Raw genomic sequence first — 21,115 nt, 5'->3', positions numbered from 1 at the left:
CCAGCTGACCTCATGGCTGCCCTTCTTTGTCAACAGCTACTAGAAGAGTCGTCCTCTCTAGGGTTGGTGGTTCTACCACAGTTGGACTCAGCCCATTGTACTGAAACAGTCGATGTGCCCCCTTCTCAGTGCCTTCACCCATACTTTCTAAGCTATCTAGAAGTCACAGCTAACTTACTTAGTTTGAATTAAAGACTGGGTCTCTCTCAATCAAAGCACAAAACCTCCCTGACATGGTGTGCTTACAAAGGGAGCCAGAGCAAATCCAGATTTACAAGCACCTCCCGGGACACAGGCGAGCAAGGTTGCCTCTCTTATAGCTGCTTTTTCCTCCCTGGATGCTCAGTCTCTTTTGTTGGCCCCTTTTCTACCTTTTAAGCATTGGAGTTCCCCAAGATTTACCACTAAGCCTTCTTATTTTACAATCACTCCTAGTCAGACTGCTCTACTCCCAGAACTTTTGAATATTTTTCAAAACCACCTGCTTTTCTTCATCCCCATCGCGGCCTCCTTAAACCAGAGTACTGTCATCTCCACGTAGATTCATTCAGTAGCCTCCTAGCTGGTCCTCTATGGCTTATTCATTCTTGCATCTCTTCAGTCCATTCTGTCCACAGTACTCAGCATTATTCCTCAAATATAAGTCAAATAATTCTTAAAATACTCTAGTAACTTATAAATATCGCTGTTCACAGTGGCCCACAGAGCCCTTCATCATTTGCTCCCTGCGTGTCTTTCCATCTTCAGCTCTGCCCTCCCCGCCTCCCTCCCTTCACATGTGGTATCTCCTGTGCTGGTGTTCTCAGCACCTTCTCCCTTCCTGGTTAATTCATACTCCTCCTCCTGGTCTCCACTTAAACCTCTTCCACAGGAAGTCCTTCATTAACCACCTCCTTCCTCCATCAGCATGGAGGAAATATATACCCTCCTGTAGTAAACTGACATTGCACTGTGTTTTTATCTTTTACAATTCATCACACCTGTAATAACCGACTAACACAAGATTATGAGCATCATAACTGTGGGAACTGGGTATGTTTTGTTAATTATTAAAACCCTGATATCTGACATGTAATAGGCTGTGAATAAATAATGAATGAATGAATGTTTGCATAATATGCGTTAAACTTTTTAAGTAGCTATGACAAAATCTGGCAGTGCCAATTTGCCACATCAGTATATATGATATATATATGATAGGGTATAACATTTAGCCTGTGTATAGCAGGAAAATGACCCCTTTGGAACCATGAAGGGAAGTACTTATATCTTATACATAGATACAGTGAATAGCTGGATCTGTATAACATTTACTGTCTAAACTTTAGGTAACTTTTTCTGTGGGGACAAGTGTACTTCTGTGCATAGAGGGAAAGTAAAAGATAGGAACCACCTGTGGGTATTTATCACTATCTGTACCCTGGAAGAAGTCCTAGAAGAAAACCTACCTGGTTTAAAACCTCCCCAGTGAGAAAAAGTGGCCAAGCAGCAGTAAGGAAATCAGACATCCCGGTGCATAGAAAGGAGGCAGCTTGAGGAGACTGAGAAAATACTGAGTTCAAGACTCAGATCCCAACACTACTGCTTTGACCCGGGGTACGATGCCTATTCATACATTCAACAGATGGTCATTACCAGGCACTGGAGTCCTTGTACCTGTAAAATGAGAGATCAGACTAAATAACTTCTGAAGTCTCTTCCGTTGTGAGATTTTGCGGTTCCAGACACTTCTAATAATATGTTGAAGTTATGGTCAGCTGATTATTAATACTCTTTCTCCCCACCCACTCAATTTTTCCATGGCTAAGGTGGTCCTCTCCATTTTTCAGCATCACAGAACACATAGACTTTGCCACTCCAATACAGCAGCCAGCGATGGAACCTGTTTGCAATGGCAATCTCCCCACAAGCATGCACACCCTGGACCACTTGCAGGGGGTTTCCAACCGAGCCAGCCTACATTACACGGGTGAGAGCCAGTTAACAGAGGTGAGTGCTCGGCTTTATTCAGCCTCTCTAGTTTTTAGCCCCACAGTCATGATGCAACTGATAGCAGAAAGCACAAGCAGCCAGGCCATATTTTTTTGCCTATTTTCAGATGGCTGTCATCTAGGTGGCTTTAGGCCAAGCCTCATTTCTTTCGGGCCCTGTGACTGAGCTTATGCTTTTTTTTATGACCAGGAAATTTTAATTCTGACTTATTCCTCGAGGTGGGTAGCATTCTGCTTGCCATCAGACAGAGGCTCTTCGTGAGAAATATTTGGGGCAGTTAATCCTCCTATTGACATTCTTAAGAAGGAAGGGGAAGAGGACAGACCCAGCATATACCTAGAAGAATAATTGGAAAACATGCCACAGTAGAGGCATGTTAAATAAGTAGAGGATTTGTTCAATAAGTTTTGGTATAGATGTGAGATCGTGTATACAATAAGAGCCATTAAGAAAGATGTAGTAGAAATACATGTATTGGCATGAAGAAACGTTTAGAATATATTATGTGAAAATGTAGGTGACAGTTTACAGTGTGATCCCATGGTATACAGTCTGTGAGAGAAATAATATATGTGTACATAGAAAAGTATCTGAAAGATACATAAGAGATATCAACAGTGGTTGTGTCTGGGTGACAGGATTACAAGTGCTTTTTATTTTATTTACTCTATATTCTGTAATACTATAATGAATGTGTTTTACATGTCCATAATTTTTGTTAAGTGAGAGAAGGCTGAGGGGATGGTACAATGGCCTTCAGTGTATCTTCCACAAAATGCTTTACCAACAGGACCACAGCAGGTACCCCAGAGAAGCAGTCTGCACCTGTGGTACAGTGCCCAACTCGGCGTCAGCAGTGTCACCAGACCTCACCTCATTTTCATTCCTCTAATCTACCGTCTTCCTCCCTATACCAGGTATTGCAAAATCTTGGCAAAGACCAATATCCACAACAGTCACTTGAACAAATTGGCACCCGAATTGCCAAAGTTTTGGAAAAGGTAAGTCACTCTGTAGGAAAGCTCTAAACTATTGCCCACTTTCTAACTTTTCCTGATTATTTGCCACTATGTGGCTCTAACCTGTTCTGTTAGTTACTTAATACTTGGTACCGAAGGGATGACGTGAAATGTTTCAATCACTTTTCCATTACTTTTTCCATCAATTGGTTAGTATTGTTTTTTGCTGCTTTGTTTACCTTCTGTACTTAAACTTTACATGGTCAGTTTTCTCTTTTTTAGTCCAGCATGGATATTTTCAGGTGGTGCAACTGTGAGCTATGGAATCTAGGTATGGGAAATAAGTCAGGTGTTCCGTTTTTGGTGATAAAGAATATTTGGTATTTTGGATGGTGGGTGGGAATCACATCTTGAAATATCTTTTTTTCTTTGAAATCATGAAAAATATTTGCAAATCTATATTTTCATACAGCCTACAGAAAATATAATTAAGAGTCTCTAAGACTGTTCATCTGCCTCTGTGTGATATTTGTATAAAGAGGAAGTTTTTAAATTTTAATTTAATTATTTTATGGTTAAGAATCTCTCCACTTTATTATTATAATGATATTGAAGAGGTAACATAAAATAGTGATTGAAAGGGTCGACTCCACTTCTAGTAGGTAGGGATATAGGATAATCGCATCAGTTTAAAAGAGAGGAAGTGGAAGGCACTCAGCAATCACTATTCCATGGGAATTCTGAAATTCATCTGGCCATATGTCACCGGTTCCCCCAATTCTAGGGTAGGATATATTCCTTTTTAATTTATTTATTTATTTATTTATTTATTGCTGCATTGGGTCTTCATTGCTGTGAGAGGTCTTCTCTAGTTGCAGCAACCGGGGGCTACTCTTCATTGCAGTGCACGGGCTTCTCATTGCGATGGCTTCTCTTGTTGCAGAGCACGGGCTCTAGGCACGCAGGCTTCAGTAGCTGTGACTCGTGGGCTCTAGAGCACAGGCTCAGTAGTTGTGGCGCACGGGCTTAGTTGCTCCACGGCATGTGGGATCTTCCCAGACCAGGGCTCTAACCTGTGTCCCCTGCATTGGCAGGCAGGTTCTTAACCACTGCACCACCAGGGAAGCCCAAGGATATATTCCTTGAATAGGGCCTGTTTTGGCTCCCTGGGGTTGTTTTCCTAATCTGTTTCTCAGCTTTCAGCTCTTCTCTCTGAGCTCTTTCCTTTTCCTTAGGAGTGCCCTGTATTTGTAGCTGAATAGCTTACTCAGCTTGCTGCCTGTCTCTATCCTTGGCACAACTACTTAGAAAAACTTTGTGGACTTTCAAATTATAAGCCATCCCATCAGACAAAAGCCACACCCACAGAGCTCTTCAGGAAGGCCCCTGTCTCCTTTGAACATGAGTCCAGGGCAATACCTTTAAGATTCTTAGATACCTTTGGTCTAACGGAGAGTCTCTGAGGCTTAAATCTGGACTCAGATCTTTCTGAGGTGGTAGTAACAAAGTGTCTTACTGCCATGCTTTTGATTTGATCTTAATCCTGAGGCCATAGTTTTACTGGCAGCACCTGGATTTGACTTTTTGTCAAAACCTTGTGCTGACTAGAGAAGCTGGCAATTGAGAAAGTTTCATTTTCTAACCCTGCAAGTCCCAGGTTGGAAGCATTTTCTCTAAATTCTGCTTGAAAACTGCATAGTTCCTTGTTTAGGTCTCCTCTCTTTTAATACCTAAAAATTTATAGGTGATTTTTAAAAAACCATTTGTCACTTTCAGCACTCTTCCTAGAGGTCTTCCTAGCCAGATCCACAGCTTTGTTAGGTATTTTCCTATATTCCAAGATACAGCCTCACTATTTGTTTTGCCAATAGATTATAATGCCGCTTTTCCAGGGTCCAGTAGCAGTATCCCCAGTGCTCTTCCAACCTTCATTAATGGTCTCGTTGCTGCTCCTTCGTCAAGTGTCCTCAACCCGTTCCCCAGACTTATGTCACATGCTTTAAGTTTCTGTTGTGGCCACACTCCATTCTTGATGCCAAATAGTATTTTCAGTTATCTTTTTGCCTAATAAATCATGCCAGGATTTACTGGCTTAAAACAAAACTATTATTTGCTCAAGATTCTACAACCTGAGTTGGACCGTCTTCTGATCTGACTTGGAATCATTCATGCAACTATAGACATGTGGAGACCCAACTGGGGCTGGCCACCAAAGAAGGCTGGAGCGATTGGAATAGCTGGGACACAGGTGGATATCGTCTCTCTCCAAGTAGTCTCTTTAGCAGAGAAGCTAGACCTTTTTACCTGGTGGCTCAGGGCTCCAAGAGGGTGAAAGCAGAAGCTTAGAGTCCATGCACGGAGGTGGAACAGCACTGCTTTCACCCCGTCTATCTGTCAAAGCAAAGTCCCAGGGCAGGGGAAGTACCCTCCGCCTGCTGGCAGTGCAAAGGCCATGGCCTATCTTTTATCCACCGCAGTGCCTTGAAAAGGAGCAACAATAAAACTGACAGCTTCTCAGTGGAAATGATGGAAACTAGAAGCCAATGTAATGACATCTTTAAAGTACTAAAGAAGAAAACTGCAAGCCTAAAATTCTATACCAGCAAAAATACTGTTCAAAAATTAAGGTGAAGTAACGATGTGTTTAAACCAATAAAATTCAGAGACTTTGGCATCAATAGGCCTGCATTGAAATAAAAATTAAAGGGAGTTCTTCAGAAAAAAGATCCCAGATAGAAATATGGACATGCCAGAGGGAAAGAAGAACACTGGAAAGAAAATATAAATGAAGAATAATTGTACAAAATGATAACTGTACTGACCTGAGGAGCTTCACCTTTATATATAACTAAAATTCACGGTAACAGTAACATAAAGGATGGGAGGGAAATAAATGGAGTTTAAAAATTCTAAGGTTTAATTGGTATCAGCCAAGTAGTAAAAGAAATAATTTGCGTTGGACTGTAATAAGTAAGAATGTATGTTTTAAGCTCTAGGCTAACTACTAAAAATGGTTTTAAAATATAATTCAGTGGAAGGAAAATGGAGTAATGTGAAACATTTGATTAATCCAAAGAAAATCGAGAAAGGTAGAGTTACATAAAAATAGAACACAGGACTTCCCTGGTGGCCCAGTGGTTGAGAGTCCGCCTGCCGATGCAGGGGACACGGGTTCGTGCCCAGGGCCGGGAGGATCCCACATGCCGCGGAGCGGCTGGGCCCGTGAGCCACGGCCGCTGAGCCTGCGCGTCCAGAGCCTGTGCTCCGCAACGGGAGAGGCCACGACAGTGAGAGGCCCGCGTACCGCAAAAAAAAAAAAAAAATAGAACACAAATAGTAGAATAGTAAATAAAGTATATCAGTAGTGAACTACAAAAAAGATTTATAATTTAAGCATTTTGTATAGAATGGATTTTTTAAAAATCCAACTATATGCTGCTTATAAGAGAAATTCTTCAAATATTAGGATACAGAAGGGTTGAAAGTACAAAGATGGAAAATAATATACCATGCAAACAGTAAAAAAAAGCAGATATAGCTACACTCTTTTTAAAAAAAAAAACTTTGAAGCAAGAAACATTATGAGAGTTAGAAGGGCTAAAATGAAAAAGATTGATGATACAAATGTTCAAGATGATATGGAGAAACCAGAACTCTGGTACATTGCTGGTGAGAGTATAAAATGGTACAGTCATTTTGGAAGACAGTCTGGTAGTCTATTAAAAAGTTAAGCATATATGACCCAGTAATTTTACTGCTAGGTATTTATCAAAGAGACATGAAAACTATGTCCACAAAATACTTGTTAAAAAATGTTCACAGCAGATTTATTCGTAACAGCCAAAAATCTGGAAACAGTAAGATGCCCATCAGTAGAAGAAGGGATAAACAGTGTTATATTTATACACTGGATACTATTCTGCAAGAAGAACCCTATATCCATATTGATGAATCTCAAAAATATTATGCTAATAAAAGTCGTTGGACACAAAAAAAGTGTATAGTGTATGATCTCAACTATATGAAATTCTAGAACAGGCAAAACTAACCTATGGTGATCGAAATCAGAACAGTGATTGCTTTGTGGGGGGAAGCGGTTGACTGGGAAGCAACTTGAAAGGACTTTCTGGAGTGTTGGAAGTTTTCTGTGTCTTTAAGCAGTAGTCAAAACGGAATGTTATACCTAAGGTCTGAGCATTTCTCTGTATTTAAATTATACCTTGATTTTTTTTAATGAAGTTCAGATAACGGTTTTAGACCACAAGAAACTGAAAGATATATGTTATCAACAGACTTGCATTAAAAATCACTAAAGGGATTTTTTCAGGCAGAAGGAAAACTATTCCAGGTAGAGACTCAGAAATACAAGAAAGAGTGAAGAGCAACAGAAAGAGAAAATATTAGAGTATATGTAAATGAGTATGACAATACAAAATAGTAAGTAGTGTCTTCTGAGGTTACAGTTCATGACAACAGCAACACAAAAGGCAGAAAGGAATTGCACTGATCACTGTAGGTGGTCTCAGGTCCAATTAGACATTTCACACATGTAATTGGCCTCACTTTAGAGTGGGCTTCACCCAGAAGGATAAGGGGCTAGGACACCACAGCAGCATCAGTCATATACCTCCAGAATGAGCACTCACTTAGGCCAGGGACCATTCTCTGCGCACCCTTCTTTCCTGCCAAGTGACTGTTCATGTGCTCGGGAACAAATCAAATGATTAAACGTGGGAACTACCCTGGCTTAGATGCTCCAAGTTCCATATGAGAACCAGTATCTTTTGTAATAGCCACATGGACATAGAGTGCTAGAAAGGGACACGGCTAGCTACAAGAACCATGGCACTTAGAGGCTCCAAGCTTTCTACCTGGTGTTTATAGTTTTTTCCCAGTCTTATCAGTCCAGATACAGTTTACCAACCAAGGCCATTTTTACTGTAAGCTGTCTTGCCTAGTGACAGCTAACATTCCCCCTTTATTAGGTCTTCGGGGAAATAGGGCTAGAAGGTAATCCAACATCAGTTTCCATTGTAGGCTCACAGCCTGACCTCCATGACCTTGAGTTATTAACTTTAGTACAGTAGTTCTCAGACTTTAGGGTACACCACAGTCACCTGGAGGACTTGTTAAAACAGATTGCTAGGCTTCTATGACAGGACTTACTGATTTAGTAGGTCTAGGGCCGGGCTTGAGAATTTGCATTTCTAATAAGTTCACAGCTGACAGTGAGTGATGCTGCTGATCTGAGGACCACACTTAGAAAATGGCAGTGGTAACAAAGCAGAAGAACCCTTTCCCATTTACCTTTCAGAAAAGAACAAGGATCTCCATATCCTCTCTGCTCCAACTTTTAAAATAGTCATTATCCTTTATTATTTCTTGAAAAGCCCATCTGTAGTTGTCTCTTTAGGGAGTTTTTAGTTTGCATTACCATAATTATCACTAAGTGTCAGCAGATGACATTGGTCAGACTCCATTTTAGGGTTAAATCATTATGCACTATCAGAATCCTCAGAAAGCTGCCCAGGTTGCAGCTGAGGTTACTCTCCACACGTGGTAGCCTCTGCAGAGGTCTCACTTCTGGCCCCAGATGCACACCATGCTGCCACCATTGCCCCCACAGCCGGTTTGTCTGCCAGGTTGCCACGTTGTCCTGTTTGACCTTGTGGGCTAGTGCAGAAATAGTTCTCCCATTTTTGTCTCCCCAGGTCTTCAGGTGGTGGCTTGTGGGCACTACTTTGTGCTGGTTAGATCTACAGCCAACCCAACTTGGGTCAGAGCCAAGCTGCTCCACCTCCTTTTCTGATCCAGACCTAGTTACAAACATGGAGTCTTAAGCTCATGTGCTTGTCTCCTCCCCGCCCCCTGTCAGGCATCAATGCCTACTTTGGCTCAAATGCATCAACTACACCAAGGCAATATCATTCTTGCCAGTCAGCCCATTTGTAACTAGGTTTCTGGTCAGCTCCATTTCATGGACAGTGGGGCATTTTCTCTCGGCATAAGTTTGTCTCCAGCTTTCATCCATTCCTACGAGGGGAAGCTTTATCCCCTGTCACACCATGTCAAGCTTCTGCCGTCAGACTCTGGGAAAGTTGGCCCCCACTGAGGCTTCAGTCTTATCAGCATCTTGCTCTCCATTCCCTTTGTGTCCTGGTGCCTTGGCCATATTGAACCAAGGATATGAAAGTCTGTTTCATTGCTACTGCTGCTCTGCAGTGCCCACTGTTTGTGGTTTTAAGACCAGCTCGATAGATATTTCATACTTGTACACCTCAGTAGGGCACCTTTCTTGCCTTCACTCAGGAGGATATAGAACAGGACATACAGCAGGCCAGCAGGGAAGCTTTTCATGTATTTCTCCAGGAGTCCCCATAGCTCTCTGGCAGCAGTCTTGGGGACTGTTCTCTGCTCCAACCACCCAATTGACAGCTCAGGGATAAGGGATCAAGACCACATGTATGAGTGTGGGAACCACCCTGGCCTGGAAGTCTCAAGTTCCATGTAAGAACCAGTACCTCTTTACCAGTCCTATGGGCCTAGAGCCCAAGAATTCCAAGAAGGGACAAGAAACATCACACTGGGGAAAGCTCAAAGCTGTGGCTTCCTACCAGATCATCACAGTCCACTAGCAGTTTACAGTCAGGTCATCTTTACCATAAACAATGTTGCCTAGTAATGTGGGTGACATTCTACCTTTATTATGTTTCCAGGGCAACTTAGCTGAAAAGTTAACATGAGATTAATTTCCCAGGAATACACAAAGACAAAGTGTTAGGCTTTAACATTTCAGGAAAGTAATAAAATTAAAGTAATAATTTATATTTTTGCCTGTAATAATTCAAAGATGCATGTTATACTTTTAGGCTAACCACTAAAAGAACAGTTAAAGTATAATTAAGGGAAAATGGAATAATAAAAAACATTTGATTAATTCATAAAGAAGGCAAGAAAGACAAAGGATTATAAAACAGGTGGGTGAAATAGAATACAAATGGTAAGATGATAGTGATAAACCCAATATATCAGTAATCACAATAAATATAAAAGGACTAGGTACCCCAATTAGAGTGCTAACATTATCAGACTAGGTTAAAATCTTGAACCCAATTATGTGCTGTTTAAATTAACACATCTTAATATAAGATACAAAACAGTCTAAATTAAACTGATGGAAAAAAGATACATCATACAAACATTAATCAAAAGAACCTGGTGTAACTATACTAATATCAGACAATGTGGAATTTAAGGCAAGAAGCATTACTACAGATAAAGACAATTCATAATGATAAAGTGGTCAGACCACCAGGATATTGAAAGTTGTAAATCTGTATGGAACCAATACCATAGTTTCACATTTATATAGACAAGCATTAAACATTGACATGTAAAAGGAGAAATAGATGAATCCACAACCAAAATAGACTTTAACATACCTCTTAATAGGTGATAGAACTAAGCAGACAAAAAATTAAGATATAGAAGATCTTACTAATAAACTTGACATAACTGATATTTATATAATGCCACATTCAACTGTGAGGATATTCTTATTTTTAAAATGCATATGGAACATTTACCATATTGATCATAAGCTGAATCATAAATTAAACCTCAATTAAATATTAAACCACTGAAGCAATTTAGAGTTTACTTTCTGACCATGGTGAAATTAACCTAGAAAAAAAATCAGAAAAAAAAGGATAGAAAATTCCCAATGATTTTGGTGAGATTATACTACACCTCTGAATGACTCAGGGTTCAGTGAAGAAAGCAAAATTAGAAAATATTTTGAAATGAATGACAATAAAGATTTGGCATATCAAAACTTATGGGATGCAACTAAAGCAATGCTTGAGGGACGTTTATAGCCCTAAATGGATATGTTTGTTAGTTAAAAAAAAAAAAAGATTGAAACGTAGTGATCTGTGCTTCTACCTCAAAAAGGAAAAAAAAGAACAAAATTACACTGAGATATTTCCTGCCCATATCATTGGCAAAAATTTAGAAGTTTAATAGGATACCCTTGGTGAGACCATGGGGAAACTGGCAGTGTCATACACTGCTGGTAGGAATGCAAAATGGAATAATCTCTATGGAGAGAAAATTGACAATATCTAGCAAAATTATACATTCATTTACCCATCCAGCCAGCAATCCTGCTTTTAGGAATCTTTCCTGTAAATACAATGGCAAAAAAAATTACCTGACAAAAATACCTGTGAATAAGGCTGTTGATTATAGCCTGATTTGTAATAGTAAACTAAAACAATCCAAATGCCCAGTAGTAGGGGTTTGATTGAATAAAAAGTCCCATGTGGCTGTTCATTGTGTGTGAACATCCACACAATGGAGACTTCTGAAGCTGTCAAAATGAATGAGGACCATCTCTATAAACTTAAATGGAGTAATCTCCAGGATATAGCAAATAAAAATAAGAACAGTAGAAAAATATTATGTCTTAGGTTACTATTTATCTCTTTAAAATAGCAATTTGTGGGGAGGCGAATTATATGTAGAGAGAAATAGATATTTTTAAGTGAAAGACTAAATTTGAAAAAAAATTTTTAATGGTGTCCCATGGAAGGAAGACAGAAATAGGATAGAAAAGACACGGAATGAAGCTAGATTTCCTTGAATCTACATTGGTTTTTTGTTGTTGTTGTTGTTTGATTTTGGAACCAAATAAATATTTTGCATAATTACAAAGAATTTTTAAATAAGAGAATTCCTAATTAAAAGTAAAATTAAATGAGCCTAACTTTGCATTCCATTGGTAGTATAACCACATCAAGAGGAAGAATTCCAAGTGACTTTAAAACACAGTTATTTGGCTGTACATCCCTAATGGAATTTACCCTAAGAACAAAAGAAAACCTTATACTGTTTTCAGTAATACTATTGTATTAATAATATTGATGTTATTCTTTTGAGATTGTAGGTGTATGTATTGCAAAATAAATGAGTAATTTTGTTGGTGATGTTGAAAACTGGAATTTTGAGTATGGGTGAAAGGACACAGAGATGTGACAATAATGATAAGTAAACATCTCTAGTCTTGAATTGGAAGTATTAGTAACAATTCTTGAAATATTTTATTGATATATTTACACATCTCCTAGCTTTATTTTACTGAAAAGACTAGAATCTATGACTAGCCCACTATTAGTAGGCACCCTTAGTACCCAGATTGTGATCTTTAGATACTGTTTTCCACTTTAAAACAAAGTCTGTAATAAAAGACAAAGAAGGGCATTATATATTGATAAAAGGATCAACACAAGAAGAGGATATAGCATTAATAAACATATATGCACCTAATACAGGAGCACTTAAATATATAAAGCAAATATTAAAAGACCTAAAGGTTGACAGTAATACAATAATAGTAGGGGACTTTAATACCCCACTTACATCAGTGGACAAATCATCCAGACAGAAAATCAATAAGGAAACAGTGGCCTTAAATGACATGTTAGACCACTTGGCCTTAATAGATATCTACAGGACGTTCCATCCAAAAACAGCAGAATACACATTCTTTTCAGATAGATCACATGCTAGGCCACAAAACAACTCCCAATAAATTTAAGAGGACAGAAATTACATCAAGCATCTTTTCCGACCACAACAGTATGAAACTAGAGATCAGTTACAAAAGAAAAATGGGAAAAGCACAAACACGTGGAGACTAAACAACATGATGCTTAAAAACCAGTGCGTCAGTGAAAAAGTCAAAGACGAAATCAGAAAATACCTTGAGACAAATGAAAACAAAAAAACAACTTTCCAAAATCTATAGGGCACAGCAAAAACAGTTCTAAGAGGGAAGTTGGTAGCAATTCAGGCATACCTCAAGAAACAAGAAAAATCTCAAATAACCTAACCTACCCCCTAAAGGAATTAGAAAAAGAAAAATAAAGTTAGAAGAAGTTAGGAACTAGTAAAGATATGAAAGGAAGTAAAATAGAGACCAAACAAGACAAAACAAAACAGTAGAAAAGATCAGTGAAACCAAGAGCTGGTTTTTTGAAAAGATAAACAGAATCAATAAGACTTTAGTCAGGCTCATTAAGAATGAAAGAGAGAGGACCCAAATAAAATAAGAAATGGAAGAGGAAAGGGACCTCTCTGGTGGTCCAGTGGCTAAGACTCCGCACTCCCAGTGTAGGGGGCCTGGATGCAATCCCTCGTTGGGGAGCTAGATCCCATATGCCGTGACTAAGAGTTCGCATGCCACAACTAAAGATTCTGCATGCTGTAAATAAAGATCCCTCATGCCACAACTAAAGACCTGGCACAGCCAAATAAATAAATAAATATTTTTTTTAAAAAGAAATGAAAGAGGAGAAATTAAAACATATCACAGAAATACAGTCATAAGAGAATACTATGAACAGTTATATGCCAACAAATTGGACAACCTACAAGAAATGGATAAATTTCCAGAAACATACAACCTTCTAAGACTGAATCAGGAAGAAATAGATAATCTGAACACACCAGATACTTTTATTAAAATTAAATCAATAATCAAAAAATGCCCAGCAAACAGAAGTCCAGGACTGGGTGGCTTCACGGGGGAATTCTACCAAACATATAAAGAAAAGTTAATACTTACCCCTCTCAAACAAATGCAAAGAACCTCAATGAAATATTAGCAAGTCCAGAAACTAACACACCACTGTAAAGCAATTATACTCCAATAAAGATGTTAATTTAAAAAAAAAGATGCGGCACAGCCTAAATAAATATTTTATATATGTATATATATATATATATATATATATATATATATATATATACACACACATATATATTAGCAAGTCAGATTCAACAATATACAAAAAGGTCATACACTGTGATCAAGTGGGATTTATTCCAGAGATGTAAGAATCGTTCAGTATCTGCACATCAATCAATGTGATACACCACATTAACAAAACAAAGGATAAAAATCACACAATCATCTCAATAGATGCAGAAAAAGCATTTAACAAAATTCAACACCCATTCATGATAAATATTCTCAACAAAGTTGGTATAGAGGGAACAGATCTCAACATAATAAAGGCCATTTATGACAAACCCAGCAAACATCATACTCAGTGGTGAAAAACTGAAAGCTTTTCATTTAAAATTGGAATAAGACAAGGATGTCCACTCTCACCATTTCTATTTAACATAGTATTAGGAGACCTGGCCATAGCAATCAGACAAGAAACAGAAAAGGCATCCAAATTGGAAAGGATGAAGTAAAATGGTCACTATTTGCAGATGACATGATACTACATATAGAAAACCCTGAAGTCTCCACCAAAAAACTATTAGAACTAACGAATGAATTCAGTAAAGTTGCAGGACACAAGATTAAAATACGGAAATCTGTTGCTTTTCTGTACACTAGTAACTATCAGAAAGAGGAAGCAAGAAAACAGTTGCATCAAAATTAATAAAATACTTAATAATTTTAACCAAGGAAATGAAAGACCTATACTCTGAAAACTATAAGATGCTGATGAACAAAATTGAAGATGATACAAATAAATGGAAAGATAGCCCATGTTCATGGTTTGGAAGAATTAATATTGTTAAAATGTCTATACTACTTAAAGCAATCTAGAGATTTAGTGTAACCCTTATCAAAATATCCATGACATTTTTCACAGAACTAGAACAAATAGTTCTAAATTTTGTATGGAACCACAAAAGACCCCAAATTGCCAAAGCAATCTTGAGAAAAAAGAGCAAAGCTGGAGGTATCATGCTTCCTGACTTCAGACTATACTACAAAACTATAGTCATCAAAATAGTATGGTACTGGCACAAAAACAGACACATAGATCAGTGGAATAGAATAGAGAGCCCAGAAATAAACCCACACACATATTGTCAGTTTATGACAAAGGAGGCAGATATATACAATGGGGAAAAGACATGTTGGGAAAACTGGACAGCTACATGAAAAGAATGAAATTAGAACATATTATCACATCATATATAAAAATAACTCAATGGATTAAAGATCTAAATGGAAAATTGGAAACCATAAAACTCCTAGAAGAAAACACAGGCAGTATATTCTATAACATAATTCTTAGCAATATATTTTTAGATCTGTCTTCTCAGGCAAGGAAAACAAAAGCAAAACTAAACAAATGAGACCTAAATAAACTTTAAAACTTTTGCACAACAAAGGAAACCATCAACAAAACAAAAAGGCAACCTATTGAATAGGAAAATGTATTTGCAAATGATATGTCTGATAAGGGGTTAATATCCAAAATTTATAAAAAGCTCATTCAACTCAATATTAGAAAAACAAATAACCTTATTTAAAAATGGGCAGAAGATCTGAATAGGCATTTTTCCAAAGAAGACAAACAAATGGCCAACAGGCATATGTAAAGATGCTCAACATCACTAATCATCAGGGAAATGCAAATCAGAACCACAATGAGCTATCACCTCACACCTGGCTATCTACAAAAAGTTAACAAATAAGTGTTGGCAAGGATGTGGAGAAAGGGGAAACCCTAGTTCACTGTTGGTGGGAATGTAAATTGGCACAGCTATTATGGAAAACATTATAGAGGTTCCTCAAAAAATTAGAAATAGAATTACCATATGATCCAGCAATTCTACTCCTGGGTATATATCCAAAGAAAATGGAAACATTAATTCAAGATATGGAAGCAACCTAAGTGTCTATCAACAGATGAATGGATAAAGAAGACACACACACACACACACACACACACACACACACACACACACACGATGGAATATTACTCGGTCATAAAAAAAGAATGAAATTTTGCCATTTGCAACAACATGGATGGACTTGGAGGGTATTATACTTAGTGTCATAAATCAGAGAAAGACAAATACTGCATGTTTTCACTGATATGTGGAATCTAAAAAAATAAAACAAGTGAATGAATATAACAAAACAGAAGCAGTTGCATAGATACAAAGAACAAACTAGTGGTTACCAGGGAGGTGAGGGGTGGGCAGAGGGGCAGCATGAGGAAGGAGATTAAGAGGTACAGACTACTAGGTATAAAATAAATAAGATACGACATTTTAATGTACAGCACAAGGAATATAGCCAATATTTTATAATATTGGGTTGGCCAAAAAGTTCCTTCGTTTTTAAAGTAAAAATAAAAGACACATTTTTCATTTTCACCAAGAACTTTATTGAACAACATATTCACCCTTTTGTTCCACTACCTTCTGCCATTTTTCAACTTCATAATTCCATCTTCCCAAAACTTTTTATCTTTTTGAGCAAAGAACTGTTCCAGGTACCTTTTACAGTCTTCCAGGGAATTGAAATTTTTTCCATTAAGAGAATTTTGTAAAGACCAAAATAAATGGGAATCCGAATGTGCAATGTCTGGTGAATACAGCAGATGAATCAGAACTTCCAAGCTAAGCTGTAACAGTTTTTGCCTGGTCATCAAGGAAACATACAGTCTTGCGGTATCCTGATGGGAGATTATGCATTTTCTGTTGACTAATTTTGGTCGCTCTTCATCAGGTGCTGCTTTCAGTTGGTCTAATTGGGAGCAGTACTTGTTGGAATTAATCGTATGGTTTTTTGGAAGGAACTCATAATAAAGGACTCCCTTCCAATCCCACCATATACACAACATCACCTTCTTTGGATGAAGACCAGCCTTTGGTGTGGTTGGTGGTGGTACATTTCATTTGCCCCATGATCTCTTCCATTCCACATTATTGTACAGTATCCACTTTTCATCGCCCGTCACAATTTGTTTTAAAAACAGAATGTTTTTGTTACGTTTAAGTAGAGAATTGCATGGTCAAGAAGGTTTTTTGTGCTTGACTTACGTGGAACCCAGACATCAAAGCAATTAAATAACCAAGCTGGTGCAAATGATTTCCAGCACTTGATTCGGATATTTTGAGTATGTCGGCTATCTCCTGTATAACTTTGATTTTTCTCAATTAATGTCTCAGTTTGAGTGCTGTAACTTCAACTGGTCTACACAACAGTGGAGCATCGTCCAGCGAAAAATCTCCAGCACAAAACTTCGCAAACCACTTTTGACACATTCAATCAGTCACAGCACCTTCTCCATACACTGCACAAATCTTTTTTTGCATTTCAGTTGCATTTTTACCTTTCTGGAAATAATAAAGCATAATTGGGACTTTCCTGGTGGTGCAGTGGTTAAGAATCCCCCTGCCAATGCAGGGGACACGGGTTCGAACCCTGGTCTGGGAAGATCCCACATGCCGTGGTGCAACTAAGCCTGTGCGCCACAACTACTGAGCCTGTGCTCTAGAGCCCACGAGCCACCACTACAGAGCCCGCGTGCCACAACTACTGAAGCCCATGCATGCTAGGGCCCATGCCCCACAACAAGAGAAGCCACCGCAATGAGAAGCCCACGCATTGCAAGGAAGAGTAGCCCCCGCTTGCCACAACTAGAGAAAAGCCCACACACAGCAACAAAGACCCATCGTAGCCAAAAATAAATAAATAAATAAATTTATTTTTAGAAAAGCATAATAGGCCAAAAATGTTGCTTTTTTCTTCCATCTTCAGTATTAAAATGGCTACACAAAAATTCACCAATTTTGATAAGTTTTTTTAAAAATGCACGCTGATATGACAGCTGTCACAATGCAGTCTAACAAAATTGTTTCGAATGAGGTTAAAGGCAACTAAGTGCTGCTAAAGCCATCTTACAGAAAAAACTGAACAAACGTTTCAGCCAACTGAATAACTATATTTCTTTTTATGTTTGTTTATTTATTTATTTATTTATGGCTGTGTTGGGTCTTCGTTGCTGTGCGGGCTTTCTCTAGTTGCGGCAAGTGAGAGCTGCTCTTCATTGCGGTGTGCAGGCTTCTCACTGTGGTGGCTTCTCATTACGGAGCACAGGCTCTAGGCACGCAGGCTTCAGTAGTTGTGGCACGTGAGCTCAGTAGTTGTGGCTCGTGGGCTCTGGAGCGCAGCCTCAGTAGTTGTGGCGCACAGGCTTAGTTGCTCTGTGGCATGTGGGATCTTCCTGGACCAGGGCTCAAACCCATGTCCCCTGCACTGGCAGGCGAATGCTTAACCACTGCGCCACCAGGGAAGTCCCCCAATAACTTTAAATAGAGTGTGATCTGTAAAAACATCTAATCACTCTGTTGTATATCTGAAACTAATATAACATTGTAAATCAACTGTACTTCAATTTTTTTTTCATTTTCTGGAAAATAAAGCTTTAATTTTATGTCTTAACTGATTTTGACTACATTGCAGGAAGTTGAACCATGAGGAAACCCATAGAATATGACCATAACAGCTCTATTAAAAGCTGTCAGCTTTTTTCTGTAGTGGTTTTTTTTTTTCACATCTTTATTGGAGTATAAGTGCTTTACAAAGTTGTGTTAGTTTCTACTGTACAACAGAGTGAATCAGCTATACGTATACATATATTCCTATATCGCCTCCCTCCCGCCCTCCCTATCCCATCCCGCTAGCTCATCACAAAGCACCGAACTGATCTCCCTGTGCTCTACAGCAGCTTCCCACTAGCCATCCATTTTACATTTGGTAGTGTATATATGTCAGTGCTACTCTCTCACTTCATCCCAGTTTCCCCTTCCCCACCATGCCCTCAAGTCCATTCTCTACGTCTGCGTCTTTATTCCTGCCCTGCCACTAGGTTCATCAGTACCGCTTTTTTAAATCTATATGTATGCGTTAGCATACAGTATTTGTTTTTCTCTTTCTAACTTAACTTCACTCTGTATGACAGATTCTAGGTCCATCCACCTCACTACACATAACTCAATTTCGTTCCTTTCTATGGCTGAGTAATATTCCATTGTATATATATGCCACATCTTCTTTATCCATTCATCTGTTGATGGACATTTAGGTTGCTTCCATGTCCTGGCTATTGTAAATGGTGCTGCAGTGAACATTATGGTACATGACTCTTTTTGAATTACGGTTTTCTCAGGGTATATGCCCAGTAGTGGGATTGCTGGGTCGTATGACAGTTGTAATTTTAGTTTTTTAAGGAACCTCCATACTGTTCTCCATAGTGGCTGTATCAATTCACATTCCCACCAACAGTGCAAGAGGGTTCTCTTTTCTTCATACCCTCTCCAGCATTATTGTTTGTAGATTTTTTGATGATGACCACTCTGACTGGTGTGAGATGATGCCTCATTGTAGTTTTGATTTGCATTTCTCTAATGATTAGTGATGTTGAGCATCTTTTCATGTATTTGTTGGCCATCTGTATATCTTCTTTGGAGAAATGTCTATTTAGGTGTTGTGCCCATTTTTGGATTGGGTTGTTTGTTTTTGTGGTATTGAGCTGCATGAGCTGCTTGTATGCAGATATTTTCCCCATTCTGAGGGTTGTCTTTTCATCTTATTTATGGGTTCCTTTACTGTGCAGAAGCTTTTAAGTTTCATTAGGTCCCATGTGTTTATTTTTGTTTTTATTTCCCTTACTCTAGGAGGTGGGTCAAAAAGGATCTTGCTGTGATGTATGTCATAGAGTGTTCTGCCTGTGTTTTCCTCTAAGAGTTTTATGGTGTCTGACCTTACATTTAGATCTTTAATCCATTTACTTCATTTTTGTACATGGTGGTAGGGTGTGTTCTAATTTCATTCTATTACATGTAGCTCTCCAGTTTTCCCAGCACCACTTACTGAAGAAACTATCTTTTCTCTGTTGTATATTTTTGCCTCCTTTGTTAAAGATGAGGTGACCATATATGCGTGGGTTTATCTCTGGGCTTTCTATCCTGTTCCATTGATCTATATTTCTATTTTTGTGCCAGTACCATACTGCCTTGATAACTGTAGCTTTGTAGTATAGTCTGAAATCAGGGAGCATGATTCCTCCAGCTCTGTTTTCATTTCCTAAAATTGGCTATTTGGGGTCTTTTCTGTCTCCATACAAATTGTAAAATTTCTTGTTCTAGTTCTGTGAAAAATGCCATTGGTAATTAGATAGGGATTGCATTGACCCTGTAGATTGCTTTGGGTAGTAGAGTCATTTACACAATATTGATTCTTCTAATCCAGGAGCATGGTATATCTCTCCATCTATTTATGTTATCTTTGATTTATTTCATCAGTGTTTTATAGTTTTCTGAGTACAGGTCTTTTGCCTCTTTAGGTAGGTTTATTCCTAGGTATTTTATTCTTTTTGTTGCGATGGTAAATGGGATTGTTTCCTTAATTTCTCTTTCTGGTATTTCATTGTTAGTGTATAGGAATGCAAGAGATTTCGGTGCATTAATTTTGTATCCTGAAACCTTACCAGATTCGTTGATTAGTTCCAGTAGTTTTCTGGTGGCATCTTTAGGTTTCTCTATGTATAGTATCATGTCATCTGCAAACAGTGACAGTTTTACTTCTTCTTTCCCAATTTGTATTCTTTTTATTTCTTTTTCTTCTCTGATTGATGTGGCTAGGACTTCCAATACTCTGTTGAATAATAGTGACGAGAGTAGACATCCTTGTCTTGTTCCTGGTCTTAGAGGAAAATGCATTCAGTTTTTCACCATTGAGAGTGGTGTTTGCTGTGGGTTGGTCATATATGGCTTTTATTATGTTGAGGTAGTTTCCCTCTGTGCCCACTTTCTGGAGAGTTTTTATCATAAATGGGTGTTGAATTTTGTCAAAAGCTTTTTCTGCACCTATTGAGATGATCATATGTTTTTTATTCTTCAGTTTGTTAATATGGTGTGTCACATTGATTGTTTTACATATATTGAAGAATCCTAGCATCCCTGGGATAAATCCCACTTGATCATGGTGTATGATCCTTTTAAAGCATTGTTGGATTCTGTTTGCTAGTATTTTGTTGAGGATTTTTGCATCTATGTTCATTAGTGATATTGGTCTATAATTTTCTTTTTTTGTGATATCTTTGTCCGGTTTAGTGTCAGGGTGATGGTGGCCTCATAGAACAAGTTTGGGTGTGTTCCTCCCTCTCCAATTTTGGAAGAGTTTAAGAAGGATAGATGTTAACTCTTCTCTAAATGTTTGATAGAATTCGCCTGTGAAGCCATCTGGTCCTGGACTTTTATTTTTTGGAAGATTTTTTTTTTTAACATCTTTTTTTTTAACATCTTTCTTTGTTTCTAATTCATTTATTTCTGCT

General features: G+C 38.2%; 1 protein-coding gene across 2 annotated transcripts in view; it reads left to right on the top strand.

Moving 5' to 3' along the window:
- TTC17 (tetratricopeptide repeat domain 17) overlaps nt 1–21,115 on the top strand; it is a 158,042-nt gene that overhangs the window by 116,656 nt on the left and 20,271 nt on the right. For both annotated transcript variants that reach the window (XM_007455810.1, XM_007455811.1), the window contains 2 exons: nt 1,830–1,989; nt 2,910–2,993. In XM_007455810.1, the coding sequence (XP_007455872.1) occupies nt 1,830–1,989; nt 2,910–2,993 (244 nt within the window). The remainder of the gene's footprint in view (nt 1–1,829; nt 1,990–2,909; nt 2,994–21,115) is intronic.

The sequence above is a fragment of the Lipotes vexillifer genome, unplaced genomic scaffold (assembly GCF_000442215.2).
Source record: "Lipotes vexillifer unplaced genomic scaffold, Lipotes_vexillifer_v1.1 scaffold977, whole genome shotgun sequence".
Classification (NCBI taxonomy): domain Eukaryota; kingdom Metazoa; phylum Chordata; class Mammalia; order Artiodactyla; family Lipotidae; genus Lipotes; species Lipotes vexillifer.
The sequence above is the reverse complement of the archived record's forward strand: the minus strand, read 5'-3'. Positions and strand labels throughout refer to the sequence as shown.